Below are 19,701 nucleotides of genomic sequence, written 5' to 3' on the forward strand. Positions count from 1 at the left end.
TCTGGCCCTCTGGAGAGGTCTGATGCTTGCTAGTGCCAGGCACATGGATGTGGGGCGGAGATATCACAAGCTTAAGGGCTGTGGCTTTTGTTAATTTCTCCTTCTGTGGCTTCTCACACTTGGCAACAGGTCTAACTTCAGATCCCATCTGTGTGTGATTTATAGGCTTGGGGTCTTAATTTCTGAAGGGAGTCTTTTAATTTATTTATTTCCCAACCAGGAGCCTAAATGAGACAAACTTACTTGTTTTCCCCAGTGCCCCTATGTAGATTATGTTTTCTGTTCACTCTTTTACTGATAGGGAGATCTTCAAGACTCCTAGCTTGGCTCTTGATCTCAGTTCTAAGTCACTGCCTCAGTTAAGGCCAAGGGCTCATCTTCTTTTTCCCAGTAATATTTAATGCCGTGTCTCCATAATGTTGACAGTCTGCTACCAGGGCATCCTGTCACCTCCGTCTGCTGTTCTCTTGGAGCTCAGCAGCGCATCTAAAACACTACTTATATTTTTCTCTAGCATGTCTTAGTGTTTGTTTGGTTTTTAGTCTGTTTGTTTTTTTCCATTTCTTCCTCTTGGCCTGACTCAAAATTCTCTCTGAAAATTCAGCTAATATGATGTCACTCATGCAGCCTGTTACAGGGAATAACAGATACACAAGTGTTTTCATTGATTTACTGTTTGTTTTCCATAGTTTTCTTTTTTATATGTCGGTACATCATATTCGCATACATTGTTACTGTATAAAAGTAGTATTTTATGTACTTTTTCAGATAAACTTTTAAAAAGATCTAGTAATTGCATGTTCTTCAACTACTTGGAATATGACTTTCTAACTTAAACATTTTTGGTTTGCATCAGCATTATTTTGTGGCCTGTTTTCTGATTCTAGTGGTGGATCATTCCTTTTTTTCTTTTTATTGTTTCTCATTTGAGGCTCTAAAAAGTGTGAGAAATATTTTTATTGTAATTAGAGACTTAATGACGTTTATTAAATTCTGTGCTGTCTCTTTTCAATCTTTTTTTGTGGGTAGAGGGAATGAGGCAGGAAATGTGTGTAAAGTCTGAGTATTTTAGCTTTAAGAGCTAGAATTGAATTCCCTGGTAGCTCAGCTGGTAAAGAATCTGCCTGCAATGCAGGAGACCCTGGTTTGATTCCTGGGTCAGGATGATACCTGGAGTAGGGATAGGCTACCCACTCCAGTATTCATGGCTTCCCTGGTGGCTCAGACAGTAAGGAATCCACCTGCAATGTGGGAAAACTGGGTTTGATCCCTGGGTTGGGAAGATCCCCTGGAGAAAGAAACGGCTACCCCTTCCAGTATTCTTGCCTGGAGAATCCCATGAACAGAGGAGCCTGGTGGGCTACAGTCCATGCAGTTGCAAAGAGTAGGACACGACTGAGCAACTAACACTTTCACTAGAGATGTCTTATTTTACAAATGAGAAATCGACACTTAGAGATGTTGTGAGACTTACTGTAGACCAGATTAGCTGGTGAGCATCAGAATCAGGAAGAAGTCCTCACCCACTCCATTGTTTTACTTTAGCAGAAGTGGGAACCCAAACTGGCTTGATTTAGGTCTTATTACTGGTCCTTTATTCTGCATAGATTAAAATCTCCTTTTAGTCTGTCAGAGTGCATATTTACATTCTTATCTAAATACTTACTGAATCATATAGACTTAATTACTGGTCTGCGAGCTGGTAAGTCTGCGAGCTAAGCATTCCCTTCACTTGGCTAATGAAGATGTAGCTGTCTTTCAAGAGATTAAAGACCACACTGGATGGAACGGGAGTGGCCCCCCAGCAGGCACCCAGGTGTATCGTTTTGGTACCCCTGGAAGGCATAGCTCAGTGCAGTGCCTTGCCTGTACCTGGCGTTCCAGTAATGTCTGTGAATGTGCCAATGAACAAATGAAGTATGTAATGAAGATGAACACCCTCTGTGCCTCTTTAGAGTTCAGGCTTGGCAGATTTGTTATGACTTCTTTTGAGATCACATGATAAGGTGAGGTTAATTTCTGAGATTTGGAACATCTCTTCTGTAGAGCAGCCAGTGAGGCCTCCTCCCACAGCCCCATCATCCTGTGATGTAATTGGTAGATGTGAAAAGGGCATGAATGTGGACTTCTCTTTTTAGCGTTGAGGGCAGTTTATTTTTGGAATCACTCTGTTTTATTTATGTCTTTGTTTCTTGGGCAGGGTGGAATTCTGTAACTCACTACAGAGAAATTTCTAATTATAGTGATTGAGATTTTGGAATAATGGACTTTAAAAAGTATTTGAGTTTTGTTTGATTATATTCTTGTTTTCCCTAAATTCTTGCAACACATATTACTTTTCAAAAGAAGAAAGGGAAATCATTTATAGTTTTATCTATATAAATTTCACAAATATTTAAATTTCACAAAATTGTCATTCTTCAGAGTTTGTTCCCCCCGCCCCCCGTATTTTTCTCTGTTTTCTCCAGTAATATGAAAAGTAGTCATCTTATTTTTAGTATGTTAACTACTCAATTTGGTGGTTTTTGAATCATGTTTAAACTTATTTTTGAAAATTATTGTTACAACTTAAATAGTATGCTTTGATTTGTGCCTAAGTAATAAAACAGATATTTACATACTTCTCTTGTCCCATTTTTAAGTCTTATCAATGCAAGGATTTTGGGGGCAGTGCTGTCACTTTTATTATGAAAACACTCATTATGAACCACAATCTTTCTTATGTGCCCACTGTATATACATGTATATTTATTGACATTTTAGTGTTAAATGTTTTCTCTTTTATTATCAATTCAATGATTTTAATTCCAGATTATTATTGTTTTTACAATAAATACACATTCAAGTCATTTTTGATGTTTGCTTTGTTTTATAACCATATGAAGAACAGTTACTTAGACTCAGTTATCTTTTGTATATTTTCAATGCTCGCTGCTAGTCTTTTTATTCTATTGTGGTTTTTATTTTTACTTTTTTCATGGCTTACTTGCATTTATATTTTCTTTAGGAAGGAAATGTGTATGTTGATCGTTCTGAGCTCCCACACCTTGGGACTGTTCTTTATTATCCCCTTATGAGAATTTAAGTATAGGTGGTTATAGAATTTTATGTATCTCAAACACTGTCTCCATGTAATGGAGACTTTTTTTCCAAATTGAAGTACAGTTGAAATAATGGAGATTTTGATTGGTTGTATTCTGTCCTTTGAAATTCTACAGCTGAGGTTTGGAAATACTGTATTTTCTCTCTTTCTCTCAGTATTTGTTTGCTTTTTGTTTACTTTTTATATTTTTAGAATTTAGAATTTTAACCCTGAAATTCCAAAATCTAACCTAGCTATATCTGAATTTTAGTTGATTTTAATTAATTCCTTTGTAGTTTATGTAAACTTGCATCAGTAACTTGAGGTCTTTCTTTTTAAGCAGTAACTTTTCATATACGTCAAGCTGTGTTACTTGAGCTTTGTCCTAGTCTTAGCTGGAAGAGTAGTTACGTTAGGAATTTTTTCCTGTATGTGCCTTCTTTCCCTTTATCTTATCTCAGATCTTCTCTGAGCACTGAGTAACTTTCCTAAGTATGTTTTCTGCTTGTCATTTCAGTTTTCTGAAATTTTTATACTTCATTTCAGTGCCGGCATTACTGCTTTTAATTCAGAAATGGCTTTTCATCCCTTTGGTGGCCACACTGATGGAGTTCTGATGATGTCCACTGTGTACTTAATCCCGGAACCGGTGAATATGCTACTTTACATGGCAAAGGGGACTTTTCATATGTGATGAAGTTCCATATTTTGTGTTGGGGAGATTATCCTAGGTTATCTGGGTGGACAAGAATCTTTAAATGTGGAAGATCGAGAAAGAAGTGTCAGTGTTAGAATAATGTCAGTGTGAAAAGGGCTTGACTTGACTGGTCATTATTGGCTTTGAACCTGGAATGGGGCCAGGAGACAAGGAATGTGGGCCATCTCTCCAAATTGGAAAAGACATGAAAAAATTCTCTAGAGCCTCTGGAAAGGAACACAGTCCTGCCAACACCTTGATTTAGCCCAGTGAGACCCACTTTGGACTTTCTGACCTCCAGGACTATAAGATAATAAATTTGTCTCTTGAAGCTACTAAATTTGTGGCAATTTGTTATGTTAGTAATAGGAAGCTAATATAATTTCTATGGAGTTTTTTCTGGAATATTTATTTTCTGTCTTTACAATGACTTTCTCTATTTTCAGTGCTTGTATCCTAACAAAGCACTTTGAGAATACAAATTAGAAATACAAATCCTGGCATTTAACCCCTTCTCCCTCTGCCCACCACCCCCCACCTTTTTTTTTTTTCATATATCTGCTTCAAGGGGAGGCATTCTGTGTCATATGGCCATCTCCTCTGAGTTGCTTTCTCCCCATTGTGTTTGCTAATTTTTTTCCTGTTTGCTTTATCCTTGTAACCATGACTACCTTAATGGCTTATAGTCCACCCAGGCATAGTTGAATTGGATACTCCCAGAGCTTGATGTGCATTTCTGCTTAAATCCATCAGGTCCTGAAAAAGTAAAGAAGTACTTTCACACTACCTTTCTGAATACCGTTGAAGATGCTACCAAAGTCTCTTTTGCTTATTCTCTAGATCTGCTGATTTTTGTAGATGATAGGAGAAAAGATTTAATGCTTCTTTCAATTCAGTTCTATTGTACTAAATCTAGCTAAAATTCCAATTTTTTCCTCTGGCATTATCTTGCTAAGCTGCTTCAGTCATCCAGTTCTTTACGACCCTATGTATTGTAGCCCTCCAGGCTCTTCTGTTCATGAGATTCTCCAGGCAAGAGTACTGGAGTGGGTTGTCATCTCCTTCTCCACAGGAGTTATTGACCTTTGTTATTTTTAATTCCTGGTATATTTTCTATTGCTTTAATATTTAGCTGGTGATTTTATTAAATATTGAATTCTTATCCAGAATATTCTTGGAATAGAATTTAAAATCTGAAATAGACCTTATGTATAATCTAGTCCAATTTTCTGATTTAACAGATGATAAAACCAAGGTTCAAACAAATCATGTAACTTATGTCATTCAATATGGTATGCTTTTTATGATATCACTACTCAATTTTTATAAGAGATAAGAGATGGCATAAAACCAGGTCACATGCCATTGCTAAGTAAACACTGGATGCCTTTAGAGGAAATTTGTCAGTTTTATTTATCTTAGTGTACTGTGGCTTAAAAAGACAATTTATACTTTATATTGTAATTATTAATGATACAGTTTTTCTATGTGGGAGAAGCAATGAAGCTGTATATAACACTGCTTGACTTTGTTGGCAGTTGGCATTCAGAAATGTGAATGCTGTGAAATACAACATTTATATTTACATTTCAAAAAATATCCTTTGCAGAAATTCTTGAAATGTAAACATTTTTGAAATTAGCTTTAGTTTATTAAGGCAATCAATATGTATTTAGCATCTAGTATGATAGTTGGATGCTATACAACAATTAACAAGAAAGCTAGACCCTCTGCCCTCATGATATTTAGTCCAGTGTGGGGAGATGTCAATAGATAAGCAGTTATTGTACATTGTGTGTTGTTATAGGTGTAATGCAGGGAACTGTGGAGGAAGCACCTTGCCAAGATGTGGGAAGATCTTGGGAGAACAACTAGAAAGAATAGTATTCAACTGGTACATGAAGAATGAGTATAAGGTGAAACTGGGGGAAAGATTGTTCTAGGCCAGTGGTACTCACAGAGTGGTCCTTAGACTAGCAGCATCAGTATCACCTGGGCCCCATCTCAGCTCTGCTAAATCAGAAATTCTTGGGATGTGGCCATCAAGCTGTGTTTTAAAAGCGCTCTGGATGCTGATGCAGAAAACTTCCCTTCTCAGTGATGCTGAGAACCAGAGGTGAAAGAGATTACAGTACATTAAACAGGTGAAGCAGAGAGCTTGAAGTCATTAATAACTTGAGTTGAGGCAAGAGAGGTCTGATAAAATGGTTGAAGAGTTTAGATCTTTAACTTATGTGCTGTTGTAAGCCACTGAAACACTTTCAGCAGAGGAACAGTGTGAGCAATTTTGTCTTTTAGAAAGATCACTAGAGAAGAGATTAGTGCTAGGGAGAAAGAACACCTGGGAAACCGGCACAGTAGTATTGCTGGTGGCTGTGAGGGTGGAATAGTAAACAGGTTGAACAGACACTGCTGCTGCTGCTGCTGCTGCTGCTGAGTTGCTTCAGTCGTGTCCGACTCTGTGCGACCCCATAGATGGCAGCCCACCAGGCTCCTCGTCCCTGGGATTCTCCAGGCAAGAGAACAGATACTGGGGAAGAATTTATAGGATGTGGTTACTGATTGAATGATGAGGATGAGAGAAAAAGGAATTTCCCAGGTTTAGCACTCAGGCCACTGGAAAGCTAGAGGTCTCTAGCATAGGGTCGCACAGAGTCAGACACGACTGAAGTGACTTAGCATGCATGCATGCATTGGAGAAGGAAATGGCAACCCACTCCAGTGTTCTTGCCTGGAGAATCCCAGGGACTGCGGAGCCTGGCGGGCTGCCGTCTATGGGGTCGCACAGAGTTGGACACCACTGAAGCGACTTAGCAGCAGCAGCAGCCTTGGCAATAGAGACCACAGGAGGAACAAGCTGGGGAAGATTTTAAGTCTGAGCTTGGTTTTGAACACAGAGAGTATGTGATAGTCAGAGATAATGGTGGACAATTTGATATTTGCTTAAAGCACAGGAAAGAAATAGGGGTTAAATGTATAGGTATGGGAATATTTGGGCTCCTCAGGTGGGTGAGGGGTAAAGAATCAGCCTGCCAATCCAGGAGATGCAGCAAATGTTGGTTTGATCCCTGGGTCAGGATATCCCCTGGAGAAGGAAATGGCAGCCCATTCCGGTATTCCTGCCTGAAAACGCCATGGATAGAGGAGCCTGGCAGGCTACAGTCCTTGGCGTCACAAAGAGTTGGACACGACTGAATGACTGGGCATGGGAATATTTGAGATATATAACATAACTGAAATCTTGGAGGACATTTTTGAAAAATTAGTACAAGTGTGTTAAAGGAGAATGTAGGGTAGAAATAGTAACATTGCACAGAGGATTGGGAGTCTTGGAAATGACTGTGGAGGACCAGCCCAAGAAAGAGATCAGTGCCCAGGAGAATATGATGTCACGACAGTCAAAGAAAGAGGATTTTATTAAAAAGAGGCTTCCAGTCATGTGTCTAATGCTCTGAGGGGTTAGTGTGGTGAGGACTGAAAAGTTTCCACTGGACCAGCCACCAGATTGGTGTGACTTTGGGAAGTTATGTGAAACTCAAGGATTGGCTAGAGTGGTTTTCATGGAGGGGTAGGAGGAGAAGCCATATGACAGGTAATTGAGAAACCAGTGTGTGTCCAGTGAGACACAGAAAAGAGCAATTGGCCATGAAGGGGAAGGAATCATCAAACCTGGAAGTGAACATGAAGTTATTGTAAGGCTTTCTTTCTGTCTTTGGTAGAGAGTAAACCAGCTTGATTATAGATAGGAAAGATTCATGGGAGAGAAGAATGAGTGAGGGGGAGAACTGAAGATCTGAAGAAGAGAAAGGAAGCAGTTTGTAGAACAAGGTTCTGGAAATAGTAGGGATGGATGGGATTCAGAACACTTGGAGACAAAGGGTATGCCTTTTCCATTGTAACAGAAGGAGAAGGAAGGAGAGATTCTTGAGTAGTAATTTTAAAGGTAAGAGTTCCAATAAGTTTCCCCTTTTGGCAACTGCTGAGGAGAGATGGAAGGTGGGACTCAAAAGAGAATAATAGATAAGTTTAAAATAGTTACTGTGAAGAAGACACAGAATAATAATTAGGGAGAAAATCAGATTTCTTATGGCATTAAAGTCTCAACTGAGGCTGATTCTTTACCACCTGAGCCACAAGGGAAGCCCAAGAATACTGGAGTGGGTAGCCTATCCATTCTGCAGCGGATCTTCCCAACCCAGGAACTGAACCGGGGTCTCTTGCATTGCAGGTGGATTCTTTACCAACTAAGCTATCTGGGAAGCCCGCCAGGCGTTTCAGATTTCCTCTAACATTTCTCAGAAGCTTTGGCATAAGTATGGAGTAGTGTCAGTTGCTCAGTCATGTCTGACTCTTTGCAACCCCATGGACCACCAGGAGTCCACCAGGCTCCTCTGTTCATGGGATTCTCCAGGCAAGAATACTGGAGTGGGTTGCCATGTCCTTCTCCAGGGGATCTTCCCGACCCAGGAATTGAACCCGCATCTCTTGTTTCCTGCAATGTCAGGTGGGTTCTTTACCATTACAGGAACCAGTTGTATTCATCCAAGACTGATGTTATTCTAAGAAATGGTTACAGAAGTACAGTGGAGCAAGTCGATTAAAAGATAAAGGTCTTGCTTCCTAATTTGAAATTGTAAAATTCAAGAAGGTCTGCCCCCTGCATTCGAAAGTGACTGTGGGCTGCCTGTGCCCTGGTCATTGATAGTGCAGGGAGAGGAATCGCCGAAAGCCTTTCCCCGTGTTTGGAGGGTCCATCCTGTCCCTTGCAAACCCTGGCGCTTTCACACATGCCTGTAAAAAATAAAAAATAAAAAAATTTAAAAAAAGAAGGTCTGAAAATGGAAGATTTTTTTTCTTAAATAAATGGCAAAATTTGCTCTGAATGAATCAATATGAGGCTACTTATAACCTTTATTTATCAAATTTAGTGTATATACTCATATTTTAGGGCTTCTAAGGTGGCACAAGTGGTAAAGAATTCGCCTGCCAATGCAGGAGACACAAGAGATGTGGTTCGATCCCTGTGTTGGGAAGATCCCCTGGAGTAAGAAATGGCAACCCAGTCCAATATTCTTGCCTGGAAAATTCCATGGAGAGAGGCCTTGCAGGCTACAGTCCAGGGGGTCTCAAAGAGTCGGACATGGCTGAGTGACTAAGCACACAGCTCAACATTCATGTTTTATTTTAGAAATTAATGTGTATCATTATGGAGTGCTGCCCCAAATTTTGATGGGGCTGTTATATCAGATAAGGATTATGTCCTCTATAACTGTGATTAAAACCAGCAAATTCGGGGGAACTTCCCTGGCAATCCAGTGACTGAGACTCTCTGCTTCCACTGCAGTGGGTGGGGGTTCCATCTTTGGTTGGGGGACTAAGATCCGACATCTTGGTGGCCAAAAGCAAAAACAAAACCAGAAAATGTTTAAATTCTGAAGGAAACCTGACCTCAGAGTCTTCAAGAAGAGAATATGTTCCTGTGTTAGCAAAAACAGTGGTTGAAATGATATACTATGGAACCTGAGATGGATAAAGAAAGGGGGAAGATACGTAATTTACTGGGGAAAAGTAGGATGCTTAAGGAAATAGATGGCTTCAAAAAACTGCTGTATTGGGGATCAAATGAGAAATTGGGAAGAATGGGAAGTGAGGGACTAGAATGTATAAATTGGAAAGAATGGGAAGAGTAATCCAAATGTAAAGAATATTGAATGTATCAATTGATTATTTCCAAAGGGAGACGGTTTTGAACAATTACAAAGTTCAGGATGTGACCAGGGGAGTGGGCAGCTGAGTTATAGGAATAGAAAGGCATGAGTGATGAGATCAAGAAACTGAGAAGCTAGAAAATTAGATGAGTTACCCAGAGTAATGGCAAGATTTGAAGTGGAATGAAACATAAATTCTCAGATCCCCAATGAAGGGTTCTCTGTGGAAGGTACATGAAATACCACGATGTGTAAGGCAAGGTCCCCACTCTCCCCGTGGAGTGTCATCTTTTTAAGAAACAAGGTGCTAAATAATTATACAGCATAGTAAGTGATGATTATAGAAGCATGATCTAAAGTCTATTGAGTATAAATGAGGAAAGAGACCCTAGATGTCTGGACAAGTCAAGAGACTAACCTTTCAAGAAGAATCTCACTTTTTTGGAGGTTTCTGTGATTGGTAAACATTTATGCACAATCCACAGATATTCAGTAGAATATTTGATCAAAACTAGTGGTTAAAACTATATTTGCTTTAAAAAATTTGTATTTGCTAGATTATTTATCAAATGCATTGCAAGATAAAAAGGTTGGTTGTGAGCTGTCTTCAAAAATTATTCTCCAATTTTAGGAGTCACAGGTACACTTAAGTCTTTAGGTAAGTTGATTTGGTGTGTAATTTTCTAGTTTCTCCTTCATGTTACTTCTTACTCTCTAATTTTATTGTAATAGTTTTATTGACTGCCTATATCATTCTGTTATAAACCTCCTCAATCCTTTTTGGATTCAATTAAGAGTTGAAGTAGTTAATAAGGAAATATATTCCAATTGAGGATGTTAAAAATAAGAAAACACATAATAAAACATTAGGACATCAGTCCTGGGTGTTCATTGGAAGGACTGATGTTGAAGCTGAAACTCCAATACTTTGGCCACCTGATGCGAAGACCTGACTCATTTGAAAAGACCCTGATGGTGGGAAAGATTGAGCACAGGAGGAGAAGGGGATGACGGAGGATGAGATGGTTGGATGGCATCAACGACACAATGGCATGGGTTTGGGTGGACTCCAGGAGTTGGTGATGGACAGGGAGGCCTGGCGTGTTGTGGTTCATGGGGTCACAAAGAGTCAGACACAACTGAGCAACTGAACTGAACTGAATCACTCATTATCATTTTAAAAGATATACTTTAGAAAAGTGTCCAAATAGCAACTGCTCTTTGAAGGTTACACTAGGTAATATATTTCTTATGTCCTCCAAAAAGAAAAAAGTTCTCAAACATAGATGCATTGATGAATGCTATTCTGGGGTAAGTAGTTGTGGGGATAGACAGTGCTGACCACAGGAATGTTGAACAGCAAACGCTGGCTTTGGGCAAAGAAGCTTTGATGCATAGTGACCTCTTTGAAGTGTTGGCACTGATAGTTCCTGTGGGGACTTGACGTTACAAGATGCCTGACACAGATTGAACATGCTATGTGAGAACAGAAATGCAGAGTAATAGGGCAATAATACCCTATCTGTAAACCAACTGTGTTTACAGATTCCCTAAATAACAGGTCAAAATAGACTGCACTATGATAAATATTCCAGTTGCAACACTCTTGCAAAATTCTCATCTGTCTCATGTATTTTAAGCACGATTTCTGGGTCGTGTGGCTTTTCTAGTAGACTTCAATGATGTGCAACCACCAAGCACAGACCTTGTCATTTATTTAACTCCAACTCTCTTTAATCTTGAGGACAGTAAAACTGTAAGAAATCTTGGGGTTTCAGCATAATCATAGAACATTACACAGAGTCAGATTTTCAGATTCTTTGCTTATGGCTTTTTGGGGGCCACATTTACCATAGAACCCTTGCTTTATCTATACATCTTTAGATTTGGATCTGTGGTTTTTCGCTTTTTCTCATTTTTCTTCCTTTCTCTTTTAGTTCACAGCCATGAATGAGCCGCAGTGCTTCTACAATGAGTCCATCGCCTTCTTTTATAACCGGAGTGGAAAGTATCTTGCCACAGAATGGAACACAGTCAGCAAGCTGGTGATGGGGCTTGGAATCACCGTCTGTATCTTCATCATGTTGGCCAACCTCCTGGTCATGGTGGCGATCTATGTCAACCGCCGCTTCCACTTTCCTATTTATTACCTTATGGCGAATCTGGCTGCTGCGGACTTCTTTGCTGGGTTGGCCTACTTCTACCTAATGTTCAACACAGGGCCCAATACTCGGAGACTGACTGTCAGCACGTGGCTCCTGCGTCAGGGCCTCATTGACACCAGCCTGACGGCTTCCGTGGCCAACCTCCTGGCCATTGCAATTGAGAGGCACATTACAGTTTTCCGTATGCAGCTCCACACGCGGATGAGCAATCGGCGAGTGGTGGTGGTGATTGTGGTCATCTGGACCATGGCCATTGTTATGGGGGCTATCCCCAGTGTGGGCTGGAACTGCATCTGTGATATTGAAAATTGCTCCAACATGGCGCCCCTCTACAGCGACTCTTACTTGGTCTTCTGGGCCATTTTCAACTTGGTGACCTTTGTTGTCATGGTGGTTCTGTACGCTCATATCTTTGGCTATGTTCGCCAGAGGACTATGAGGATGTCTCGGCATAGTTCTGGACCCCGACGGAATCGGGACACCATGATGAGTCTTCTGAAGACCGTGGTCATTGTGCTTGGTGAGTTACCGTAAACAAACCAGATCAGTTCACGGTAGTGATAAAACAACAGTGTGAACATGCATGAGTGTGAGCATTCCATGCAGGAATTACAAGGGGACAAGGCATCTTTATAGCAAATGTTTATGGTAAAGTCAGCATCCCAGTCTTCCTAGAATTACAGAATTGGTCTCAGGGAAGTAATGTCTTAGTGATGTGATACAAAAGATGATGATGGGGAAGATCTTATTGACAGGTTTGGCTATCGAGTATTGACAAACACCTGCTTTTGAAAGGTTTTATTACAGCCCAAATTATGGAACTTTTGTCCATCGTCTATTTATTACAGATTCCCAGAAAGTATTTTTAGTCTCTTATGAATATTCTTTCATATATAGTCATTTTTATGAGTCTATTTCCTAATAAAACATCTTTCACATTCAGTCATTGCTACTGCATGCATATAGGTAAGTATACCAAGATTTTTATATATTTATTGCACAAAATTGTTTAGAATTAACGCCATCTGTGACAGTCATCTTTATGAAAACTCATTTTTTTCCCATTAATTGTCTGTTTTTAATTGTTGTTTAGTTGCTAAGTCATGTCCGACTCTCTGCGACCCCATGAACTGCAGCATGCCAGGCTTCCCTGTCCTTCACTATCTATCTCCCAGGGTCTGCTCAAACTCATGTCCACTGAGCCTGTTTTTAGTGGTGAAAGTTAATTCATCTTTCAAGGTGAAAAACAAGGTTTTATTCTTTTATGTGATGTATACTGGAATAATTTTTGTCTTTAAATAACTATTATTTTTCCTGGATGAAAAATTCATGGTTAGTGATCCAGAGGAATATATTTATTCATTTATGTTTTCAGAAAAGAGTTAAAGAACACCTCATAACTTCCAGGCCTTGTGTTGACTCCTGGAAATGTGTCTATGAAGAAGAAACACACAGAATGTTTCTTTTGGAACTTGGGGGCCTATTTTAAAAGTTCATCCACTGAGCATTTTAAGTAATTACCCTCTGTAATTACATTTTCTCCATAGACTGTATTCAAGTTGCTGTTTCATCACATTAAATTTTTTTTTTTAAATATTAAGCATTTCATCTTTCTCCATGAAAATTCAGTGGCAAGTTCCCCTATTGCCTTTTATTCCAGTTTGTAAAGCAGGGTTGAGTGGATGGAACCTGGGATTATGTGGATCCTCTGAAACACTGGGAGCTACGTTAATTTTAGCTATGGGAAAGAGAGCCCTAATTATGGCTCCCAGGATAAAGACCAGGTCTCGGGATTGTCGACACAACTAAAGGCCTGACACTATGACTAACTGGCACATGTCGGTGGTACACATGACCTACCGAGGCCCCCGTCACCTCAGATGTGAAATTATCTTTTTCCATCAAACAAAGTTCAATTGAAGTACAAAAATGGTTTCCATCAAAAGCCCTGTGCTTTCCTGTGCTTCAGATATACATTCTCCATGGTAGGGATGAAACTTGTCTTTATTTACCATAGATGGTGTTTTTTTTTATTATTATTAAATAACATGAACTATTTCACTTCTGTATTGACTCAGGTATTCGTTTACTGCTGATCTGAGTGTTGGTTGAAACTTTTCATATGCATACACTTTTTCTACTATTATCTCAAGTATTGCTCATAGTTCATAGAACGACCAACAGAAAATAACTCCTGAACTTGGACTATGAACCTGCCAAGTTCTTGCTTTAATTTTGACCTTTGTATAATGCCTAGCATTTTCCAGTGTGTAATATGCTCAATGATTCATATAAAGTTAACTTTTGGGCCTGATGGGGTGATTTTGCAGGTTAAATGAGAACTACTTTGAGGATTTATGAAGTAGCAGTTTCAGGGCACAATGGTCCTAAGTGGCCCTTCTGCCCCACCGCACCAACCCCTAATGTGAAAGTAACAGATATCATGCTACCCTCTAAGGTTAAACTGGTGAACTCTACAAAGACTGAGTATATGTGGCTGCCTCTGAAATAAGTGGCACTATCTCTATAGGTATATGATGGAGGAAGTTTTAGAACATGGAAAATGTCAATCAGGGTGATAGGTGAAGAAACTTGGTGAGACAAGATGATGTATGGGATTGTAGTAGAAGAAGGAGAAATTTGAAAAGTGGACTTTAGACTTCTGGAGAAAAGGGGCAAGAATGGGAGAATAGGTAATTCATAACCCTAAACATTCTGGGGTTTTTATCAATATGGTGCCTGGATCCCATTCACACAACAACATACTTCCCTGCTTGAATTTTATGTAGTCATGATTGCCAAGAGATGAGTTGGTCTGTAGGAACAAAAATTCTAGTCTACTTGAAGCTCTTCTCATTGTAAATTAGGTTATTGACAATCAGGTATTTTTGTAGTACACATTTGGGTTTTTAATATGTCTTCTCTGCCAAATTGTCAACTTTGCAACTTTGGGCAGGGATTGTAATGATGTGTTATCCACTTTCTCCACATTTCCTCTTGTAGGATCTGGCGCAAAGTAGGTGCTTGTCAAGTAACTGTTGAATAAATGAATGTGGTGACAAAACCAAATTTCTGAGCCTTCAAAACTGAGGACCAGAAGAAGCCAGAGTGAATGTACTAAGTTGATGCCATTTGTTCAGTCGTGTGGCAGAAGCCAAGACTGGTTACATCCCTGTCACAATTTATGCCTTCCCATCAAATATTTACTACAGCTAGGAAAGTGACCACAGTGGCTGCTCAATAAATAATGCTTACCTTATTCATTTATTCTGGTGATGACTGGTTTGATTTAACTGTGTCAAACCTTTGGTTTGTATTTCACCATGTCAGAGTGACCTCTGGCTTTTAGACTTATTCAGTTCAATAAACCAATGTTTATTGGTTATTTATCCTTCAGTTAAAAGAATTTGTTGGTCGACAAGTCAAATTTCTAGGAGTCAACATAAAATAAAAGGGTCTTTGAGATTTATGATGGCAATACCAGGAGCAGTTTTGAAGCACAGGGTTGTGTATAAGCTGCTCTTGAGTGAGTATTGGATCTTAATAGTTTTATTTGTAAAACACATAGAGCATTTAAATCAGATGCCAAGCTATACTGTGCCTTAGAAATGACTTTTTGTAAAGAGCATCCCTGAGAGTTTTCCCGGTACCATTATCTTATTTGTTAGCTTCATTTTCCAGATTTGAAAACTGAGGCACAGGGACATTAGGTAATTTGCCCAAGGTCACACAGCTCGTTAAGTACAGGGACTAGGATATTTTCAGGCAGTCTGTTTCCGGAGCCCATGTGTTTTTCACCTCCATTCTATTCCTGCCTCTGTATTACCAACAACTACTGGAACATGCTAGATGGAGATACAAAGCTTGAGCAACACTGTGCTGGTAAATTGAAACATTGTAATCCCGTTTGTTTCTGTTGATACTGCCTAGTTGCCTGTGCTCTATTTCCTGGGTAGAAGAAAGCTTTCAGGAGCCATGCCTTTCCTCCTTTTCCTTCTAATGATGATTCTTACGACTCTCATCTCATAGGCTCTTTTTCATTGTTTGGTATTGGAGCGCCAGGCGCTGACTACTTCTGATTGAGGGAGTGTTTAGTTCAAGGTGTAGTTAACTTGAAGGTTCATTGTCCTAGCATGAGGTCATGTTATCCTTTCCCCAGGCTTGAATTCTCCCCCCTTGACATTTTACCAGAAATTCCTTTTGAGTCTGTTCCACAGTTGATTCAGAATGGCAGTCAAGTTCTTCCTTATTTGACCACAGTCTATCTTGAGTTATAAGTCCTTGCCTTTCTTGCTCTGTTCTTTGTGATGGAGACACTTCTGTTGGGGATAATTAGAGAAGAGGGAAACCAGGATTTGGAAAGAGAAAATAATGGTTATGGTGTGGACGTTTTTGCATTGTAATCGTGGGAGAGAGTGAGGAACATAAAGCAAAATAAATCCAGGTGGAGCCTGTCTCTTTGGGGAAGAAGAGAGAGACACTGTTTTTCTAGTTGGATCCCTTCTGGCCTGAAATGATCACCACTGAAGCTAGACGACTGCTTATTACTGATGTACCCTGTCCCTTACACCAGGGAGAGCCCACTGTTTTCTTGTTACTGTGATGAAAGATAATTCAGCAAATACCTTATAAGCAAATCATCATGTACTTCTGTGTTCAATTTAATTCAACAAACATATTGTTGAGTTGTTAAATACGTACTAAGGGATAAAAAGATGAATAAGGTAAACACCATTTTTTAAAAATTGAGACAACATTGGTTTATAATATTATGTAAGTTTCATGTGTACAACAGTATATTTCTACAGCATGCTCACTACCAAACTTTTAGTTTCCATCTATCACCATACTGTTGATCTCTCTCATCCATTTCACCCTCCTCCCTACTCCTTCCCCTCTGGTAACCATTACTTTAATTCCACAATAAGTGAAATCATATATTTGTCTTTCTCTGGCTTACTCCACTTAGAATAATACACTCAAAGGTCCATCCAAGTTGTAAATGACAAAATTTCATCTTTTTTATAGCTGAGTAGGAAAATTCTGAAGGATATGGGAATACCAGACCACCTGACCTGCCTCTTGAGAAACCTGTATGCAGGCCAGGAAGCAAAAGTTAGAACTGGACACGGAACAACAGACTGGTTCCAAATAGGAAAAATAGTACGTCAAGGTGGTATATTGTCACCTGCTTATTTAACTTACATGCAGAGTACATCATGAGAAACGCTGGGCTGGAAGAAGGACAAGCTGGAATCAAGATTGCCGGGAGAAATATCAATAACCTTAGATATGCAGATGACACCACCTTTATGGCAGAAAGTGAAGAGGAACTTAAAAAGCCTCTTGATGAAAGTGAAAGTGGAGAGTGAAAAAGTTGGCTTAAAGCTAAACATTCAGAAAATGAAGATCATGGCATCCGGTCCCACCACTTCATGGGAAATAGATGGGGAAACAGTGGAAACAGTGTCAGACTTTATTTTTTTGGGCTCCAAAATCACTGAAGATGGTGACTGCAGCCATGAAATTAAAAGATGCTTACTCCTTGGAAGGAAAGTTATGACCAACCTAGATAGCATATTCAAAAGCAGAGACATCACTTTACCAACAAAGGTCCATCTAGTCAAGGCTATGGTTTTTCCCGTGGTCATGTATGGATGTGAGAGTTGGACTGTGAAGAAAGCTGAGTGCGGAAGAATTGATGCTTTTGAACTGTGGTGTTGGAGAAGACTCTTGAGAGTCCCTTGGACTGCAAGGAGATCCAACCAGTCCATTCTGAAGGAGATCAGCCCTGGGATTTCTTTGGAAGGAATGATGCTAAAGCTGAGAAACTCCAGTACTTTGGCCACCTCATGCGAAGAGTTGACTCATTGGAAAAGACTCTGATGCTGGGAGGGATTGGGGGCAGGAGGAGAAGGGGACGACAGAAGATGAGATGGCTGGATGGCATCACTGACTCGACGGACGTGAGTCTGAGTGAACTCCGGGAGTTGGTGATGGACAGGGAGGCTGGCGTGCTGTGATTCATGGGGTCGCAAAGAGTCAGACACGACTGAGCGACTGAAGTGAACTGAACTGAGTATTCCATTGTGTCTGATACTACATCTTCTTTATCCAGTCATCTGTTGATGGGCACTTGGATTGTTTTCATGTCTTGGCTATGTAAATAATGTTGTATTGAACATAGAGGTACATATATCTTTTAAAATTAGTGTCTTTTTATTCTTTGGATAAACACCCCAGAGTTGGATAACTGCATCATATGGTATTATACTTCTAATTTTTTGAGGAATCTCCACACTGTTTTTCATAGTGACTGTACCAATTTCCATTCCCACCAACAGTGTAAGAGGGTTCCCTTTTCTGCACATCTTCTCCAATACTTGTTATTTCTTTCTTTTTGATAATAGTCACTCTAACAGGCAAGAGGTAATATCTTATTGTGGTTTTGATTTGCATTTCTCTAATAATTAGTGATCTGAACATCTTTTCATGTGTCTGTTGACTATCTGTCTTCTGGAAGAATGTCTGTTCAGCTCCTCTGCCTATTTTTAAATCAGACTTTGTTGTTGTTGAGTTGTGTGAGTATTTTTTATATATTTTGGGTATTCACTCCTTATCAGATTTATCATTTGCAAGTATCTTCTACCATTCAGTAAAATGTTTTCATCCCTGGTGCCTCAGAGGGTTAAGTGTCTACCTGTAATGCAGGAGACCCAGGTTCGATCCCTGGATCACGAAGATCCCCTGGAGAAGGAAATGGCAACCCACTCCAGTATTCTTGCCTGGAGAATCCCATGGATGGAGGAGCCTGGAAGGCTACAGTCTCCCGTGTCGCTAAGAGTCAGATGTGACTGAGCAACTTCACTTTCTTTCTTCTTCTTTCTACCATTCAGTAGGTTGTCTTTTTGTATTGTTGATGGTTTCCTTTGCTGTGCAAAAGCATTTTAGTTTAATGTAGTCCTCCTTTTTATTTATTTATTTTTTTTATTTTTTTTGTAGTCCTCCTTTCTAGTTTGATGTAATCCTACTTGTTTATTTTTGCTTTTATAATCCATTCTTTACTGAGCTTATAGTATATTAGAGGAGACTAAGAAAGAGTTGCAAAAGCAGTAGGGCCCACATGCTAGTTGATGTCTGGGCAGAGTGGAGGGAAAGGAAGGCTCCCAGAGGAGGCAGTGTTGAGTTCAATCTTGATGTATGTGGAGGAGTTTGTCTTCCTATAAGGTGGGGGTCGAGGAGAAGCTCAGCAAAAACTCCCCTCTGGGGAACTGGAAGTAGTTGGGTGTGATTACCATGTGGTGGGTATGCTGGATAGATTTTTGACTCAGAGTCAGCATAACATACTAAGGTGTTTGAGTTTCAGCCTTTAGGTGCTCAGAGGCACTGCAGGAGTCCCTGAGATAAAGAATACCAGTTCCTTGTAGGGGTAACCATATAATTTATTGTCCAAACTGTGACCCTTTTGGTAGTGAGAAGAGGCACTAACTGAGACACCGGGACAACAGGCAGAAACCGAGACTAGTCTGGTCAAGCCAGACTACGGTGGCCCTCTTTCCAGACCGTACTTTCTGTTTGTTTATATTCCTTTTAGGTTTTCTTTTGGCTTTTTAAATGTAGAGCTTGACATTGGACTTGTTCCACTGTGTAAGGATAGTAAAGAACAACTTCTTCTTTTTTTTTTTTTTAATATAGCAAGGACTGTCCAGATTTAGAATTAAGACTAAGTGACTTCACTTTCACTTTTCACGTTCATGCATTGGAGAAGGAAATGGCAACCCACTCCAGTGTTCTTGCCTGGAGAATCCCAGGAATGGGGGAGCCTGGTGGGCTGCCGCCTATGGGGTCGCACAGAGTCGGACACAACTGAAGCGACTTAGCAGCAGCAGCAGAGCTGAAAACAAAAATCACACTATGTCTTTAAAAAAATCACACTATCCAACTTCCTAATCTTACAAATAAAGAGACTGAAGCCCCCAAGTTAATTGAGAAATTTAAGTCTGTGTTAGCTGGTGGCTCAAACCAAGAAGTGGGCTCACTCCCAGTTAG

General features: G+C 39.9%; 1 protein-coding gene and 1 non-coding gene across 6 annotated transcripts in view; both read left to right on the top strand.

Moving 5' to 3' along the window:
• The window catches only part of LPAR1 (lysophosphatidic acid receptor 1), a 168,653-nt gene that overhangs the window by 87,554 nt on the left and 61,398 nt on the right, over positions 1-19,701 (top strand). For all 5 annotated transcript variants that reach the window (XM_005910518.3, XM_070375122.1, XM_070375120.1 and 2 more), the window contains one exon: positions 11,425-12,172. In XM_005910518.3, the coding sequence (XP_005910580.1) occupies positions 11,425-12,172 (748 nt within the window). The remainder of the gene's footprint in view (positions 1-11,424; positions 12,173-19,701) is intronic.
• Positions 8,435-8,567, top strand: LOC138989019 (small nucleolar RNA SNORA71). The gene has a single exon (XR_011465265.1). It is a non-coding gene; the product is annotated as a small nucleolar RNA SNORA71 (small nucleolar RNA).

The sequence above is a fragment of the Bos mutus genome, chromosome 8, assembly GCF_027580195.1.
Source record: "Bos mutus isolate GX-2022 chromosome 8, NWIPB_WYAK_1.1, whole genome shotgun sequence".
NCBI lineage: Eukaryota > Metazoa > Chordata > Mammalia > Artiodactyla > Bovidae > Bos > Bos mutus.